The sequence below is a fragment of the Nicotiana attenuata genome, unplaced genomic scaffold, assembly GCF_001879085.1.
Source record: "Nicotiana attenuata strain UT unplaced genomic scaffold, NIATTr2, whole genome shotgun sequence".
In the NCBI taxonomy this organism is placed as follows: Eukaryota; Viridiplantae; Streptophyta; class Magnoliopsida; order Solanales; family Solanaceae; genus Nicotiana; species Nicotiana attenuata.
The window spans coordinates 1-5534 of record NW_017678411.1 but is presented as its reverse complement, the minus strand read 5'-3'; the positions used below and the strand labels follow the sequence as shown (position 1 = coordinate 5534).

Here is a 5534-nt window from a genome sequence, read left to right as displayed (position 1 = left end):
AATGGGAGAAATGAGCAAAATCCCCTTTTATAAAACTTCACCGCCCAGGAGACCCTCCTCCGCGAACGCGGAAATCCCCTCGCGTTCGCGAAGGACAAACTTGCACGCCTCTATAAATTCCTCTTCGCGTTCGCGGCCCCACAGTCGCGTTCGCGAAGGCTAAGCACTTCCTGGCCCAGCTCTCTTCCTTCTTTGCATTCGCGAGCACTGTGTCGCGTTCTCGTAAACTTGACTAGCCCTTGCCTCGCGTTCGCGTCCATTGCCTCGCGTTCGCGAAGGCCAAACTCAGCAGGCCCAAAATTTCCTCTTCGCGAATGCGGGACATCTTTCGCGTTCGTGAAGAAGGAAACCAGACACCAGCAACAACTATTCCAAAATAGCTCCAATTGATCCGAAACCACTCCGAAACGCATCTGGGGCTCCCCGGGACCCCGTCCAATCACACAAACCAATCCCATAACATAATACGGACCTGCTCGAGACTCGAATCACATCAAACAACGCTAAAATCACGAATCACACCCCAATTCAAACTTAATGAACTTTAGAACTTCAAACATCTACATTCGATGCCGAAACCTATCAAATCACGTCCGATTTACCTCAAATTTTGCACACAAGTTATATTCAACATTACGGACCTTCTTCAACTTTCGGAATCGGAATTTGACCGCGATATCAAAAAGTCCACCCCCGATCAAACTTCTCAAAAACCTTCAAATTTCTAACTTTCGCCAAATAACCCATAATAACTTTCGGACTTCCGAATCCACTTCCGGACGTGCTCCCAAAACCAGAATCACCATAGGGAGCTATTCCCTGACTCGAAATCCCAAACGGACGTCGATAACATTGAAATGCACTTCAACCCAAATTTATGAAGTTCTCCAAAAAATGCTAACTTCCACAATATGCGCCGAAACGCTCCCGGGTCATCCAAAACTCGATCCCAACTTACGGGCAAGTCCGGAATCATCATACAAACCTGCTGGAACCTTCAAATCCCGATTCCAAGGTCGTTTACTCAAAAATCCAACCTTAGTCAATTCTTCCAACTTAAAGCTTACGAAATGGGAATTTTCTTTCCAATTCAACTCCAAACTTTTCGAATTTCAATTCCGACCATACGTACAAGTCATAATACCTGAACGATGCGCTAGAGCTCAAAACGACCGGTCGGGTCGTTACAGATACATGTGTCGTAGAAGAATTTTTTGAACTCGATTTTAACTACGAATTTTTATACCAAATCAGTCCAAATCACCTCCAATCTTCCTCAAATTTTGTATATTGACTCATCTATATGTTTTCGATGAATTTCAACCATACCCATTGAAAAATATTCCTTTTTGCTTAGATTTTAGAATATATATATATATATATATATATATATATATATATATATATATATATATATATATATATATATATCATCTTGTTTGCTACCTCATCCATGAAACTTTCTTTTCGTTTTGCATCTATTGTTGCTGATCACGATTAAAAATATGGAAGGAGATCTTTGCGTGTGATTCTTGGAGGGAAATAATCCTTATTTATTTGGGTTTTCAATTTTTGTATGTACTTGAATATTTTTGATAAATCTATAATTAATGGCTAAAAGATGGTAAGTTAGGACTCATTTGAGACATTTACGTAAGATTCCCTTTGTTAAAATGTGATATGTCATTTCCGGAAGCTTACCGACCTAAAAATCTATCAAAGTCCTTTTTCTTTGGCCTCTCCTCATTAGCCCATCATCCTTTGTGTACGTCACAAATTATGTGTAACAAATTTTTGAATCATGTACAAAGTTCAAATTGGACCTTAAATATAATAATGTAGCGAAAATCGCTTTTAAATTTTGATTGCTCAAATATGATTTCTATATATGTTTCGACAGAAGAGTAGTTAAAAAAAAACTCAAAATTTTCATTTAGCTCAAACAAAATTGCTCATAATGTATATTGGACATTATTAGCATATAATCACGTTGGGATTATATTATAGTTAACAAACATCTCCACAAAAGTATTATAAACCTCATGTTTGTCATGTTGTATATTAAAGATTTAGTACTATAAATGTTTATTTGGTCTACCGTGTTATTGACGCAGTGATACCTCGAGGACAAATAATCAATTACATAAAGAAGTGATACTCACCAAAAATACGGCTCAATATCTTTATATTGTAAATTCAGTCAAGTCTATCTTTTGTTTCAATTTTTCTGCAGAATATTAAAACAATGAATAGGAAGATAAATTTCAAACAATGTTTAGTAGAGTATATGTTTTGTACACAAACATAGTAAAGAATTTCTACACTATTTTATTAAGTTGACCTGCAATAATAGGTAATTCTCTATTAAACTGATGTGGTAGCTCGAAAATAAAGAGATTAATAACATGCAATATATATAACATAATCCATATAAAATATTAGTTATTCCAGATCTAGTCGAATTAACTAGTCGTTTTCGTTCAGATTTTATGACAATAATCACAACCTTCTTATGAGGGCATTAAAGTCGAGAAAAGTATAAAGAGAAGGAAAATATGAGAAAGCTACAAAGTTGCTTAACTAGTGAACCATATAAAAACTTGTCTACCAATGTTATGAAGTCTTTAAACATTAACTAACTCATATATTCTATGCCATTTTAAAATTTTTGCAAAAAAGATTTAATAGTCTTAACTCTTAGTAATTATAAAAGTATCTCTGTAATCCTTTTTCTCATTGTAAAAACATCATATCTTAATTAACACTCTATCAACTGAGACAGTAAGGAAAGACTTAGAAAAAAGTAATAAATGTCTTCTTGTTTTTTAAATGTCAAATATTTTAATTTGCTAAAACGATTAATATTATTTTTTTTCTTCATATTTTTGAGGGTGAGATTATCTGCCACTAGGGGTGGCAAAATGGTTAAAAGAAAACAGTTAACCACCCATATTATCCATGAAAAAATGGATTGGATAATGAACTTTTTGAAAACGGGTCAAATATGGATAAGAACCATATTATCCATTTAGAAAATGGATAACCAATGAGTAACCAATGGATAACCAATGGGTCTAACTTTTAAATTTGTAAAGCCTCAAATTGGTGGTTCCTCAAGTTAGGGAGGCTAAGTATTTTCCCAAAAGTGATCATATGCAAGAAGTCATGGATAATATGGTTACCCATATTATCCGCCGGTTAAACTGTTTTTTATCCGCATTAAATATGGGTCGAATCAGATAATTTATCCGTTTTTCATTACCTGTTTCCAACCCGAACCATATTCGACCCGCCCCGCCCGTTTGCGACTCTATCTGCCACATTATTTTAATTCCACATGGTGTGTCTGTGGTCCTTACAGTTGTTCTTGTGTAGTTGAGTAGAAGTTAGGCAACTTTCAGCTACATTTCTATGAGGTCTATAACTACATGAGTAATGACTAGGTGAACTGTGACAACTACCTTTTTAATCTCTGCTACCTAAGTCTAAAGTCTTCCCCACATTTACCTATAGACCCTGTCAACAAGTTATATTAGGACATTAATTTAAATAGAGAATCATTTTCTTAGTCCTGACAAAATCTTGGATGAAACTGATGATCCACTTTGTATTCATCCTCAACTTCAACTATCTTCCAAATTTTTAAAGATTTTTTTATCCTTTTACTTTTCTTGGTTTTGTGAACAAATGATCTTGTTATATATGACATAGATAGAAAATGGTTTTGTTGTTTGTCTTTCATTGTCACTTGAGGAACCATCAAGATTGGTATTACCAAAGTTGATAAAATTTGAGTCTTTGAGGGGAGTTTCTTGCTACAATTTTATTCTTGTTTAATAACCAAAATATACAAATCTTGGCTTACATTTTGACCCTACAAGAAATGTCATAGTACAAATTTTTGTTTCCTCATATCTCTGGTGGGCAATTCACTGTAGCTGGATACCAAAACAGTTAAGAAGCAATCTCTTTAATGTTGGTTTTTCCTTCAATGAATTGTGTGGTTTTGTGAGTCAATATAATTAAAGCTTGTCTGCTGTGTATCTACCTATGCCCACTTTCTTTAATTCTACTTTTGGCCGTAACCCCATTTGAAAACTCCGCCAAAATTTGCATAATATATTTACCCTTTTTACTATATAGTGGTATAAAACTAGTGTGTGTTTATCTAGCATTGCAGCAGTTCTTGAATTATCTTGGATCAGCAAAAAAAAAAAAAAAAAAAAAAATTTAATGCAATGTTATTTTTCTTGGTTTCTTGTTTTTCTTTCATACTACTATTTTCTAAGTCTTGGAAGAGTACAATGGGAGATTTCTCAAATATCTGGTTCTGTGAAGATTTTTTGAAGTTTTTGGCTTCATGGTTCAGAAAAGATAGGAATGCTATTAGTTACTTGAATTTGCCTCTAATGAAAAAGACTGTTGAGTCAAAACTAGAGAATGTTGTGGAGAAGGAAGAGGAGATTTCTTTATTGGATTTGCCTGATTTGACTTTGGAATGTATCTTTGAGAGACTTCCACCAAATGGTCTTTGTAGTATGGCTGCAGTTTGCAGTTATTTGAGAGAAAAATGCAAAAGTGATCATTTGTGGGAGAAACATATGAAGGAAAAATGGGGTGCATTGATAGGATCTGTTGCTTATAGAGAATGGCAATGCTACATTGCTTCAAGAAATAATGATTCCCTCTTGGAAAATTCAAGAAAAAAGAGAGATTTACTTGGGAAATTTTCAGAAATTAGGAAACTTTTATGGAATAGATCAAAAGGAAATGAAGATAACAGCAAGGTTAGAAGTTCTTCAGCAATTATGGATTGGTATCTCTCCCTTGAGTCTGGCAAGTTTTGGTTCTCAGCTCAGGTTTTTAACCGCGAGGTAATTGCAGAAGAGTTTAACTTTTATACACTGATTACATAAGAACATTTACCAATATCATGTTGTACTAGGCTATATTGTCCCTTCCCTTCTCTTCTCGTCTTTTCTGTCTTCTTGAGCCGAGGGTCTTTCGGAAACAGCCTCTCTACTCCAGGGGTAAGGTTTGCGTACACACTAACCTCCCCAGACCTCACTTGTGGGATTGTACTGGATCGTTGTTGTTGTATGTTGTACTAGGTTACCTGCATTATTTTTCAGGTTACTAATTACACAAATCATGGGTTGTTACCTGTAGTTTTTACAAAAAAAATTCTTTTATTTATATAAAACTTGATTCTTTTAGTATCTCTTGAACTAAGTGCTGATAGATGATGCTTTTTCTCTTGTAGGTGCAGAATGGCCATGTTGGTTTTATGCTATCTTGTTATGATGCTGAAGTTAGCTATGATTGTAACAAAAATACCTTCAGAGCAAGGTAAAAATTTTACCCTTGAATGAGGAAGATAGATGAATTCAAGATTTGGTTTTTCTTTTAGTCCTTTAGCCTGACTATGAATGAACTAATTTTGCAGGTATCCGTCACAGGCGAGGCGAATAGTAGAAGAAAACATAGAATGGAATAGGCTAAGAGCACCAACTGTTGATACTCTCCGTTATGTT

At 34.9% G+C, this 5534-nt stretch overlaps 1 protein-coding gene across 1 annotated transcript; it reads left to right on the top strand.

The window, feature by feature from the left end:
* Positions 1-3469: 3469 nt before the first annotated feature.
* Positions 3470-5526, top strand: LOC109221616 (F-box protein At2g32560-like; the record flags this gene model as incomplete). The annotated part of the gene is made up of 3 exons (XM_019386080.1): positions 3470-4874; positions 5264-5349; positions 5447-5526. Coding segments are annotated over exons 1-3 (802 nt in total), but the record flags the coding sequence as incomplete, so codon positions are not given.
* Between the last annotated feature and the right edge of the window lie 8 nt (positions 5527-5534).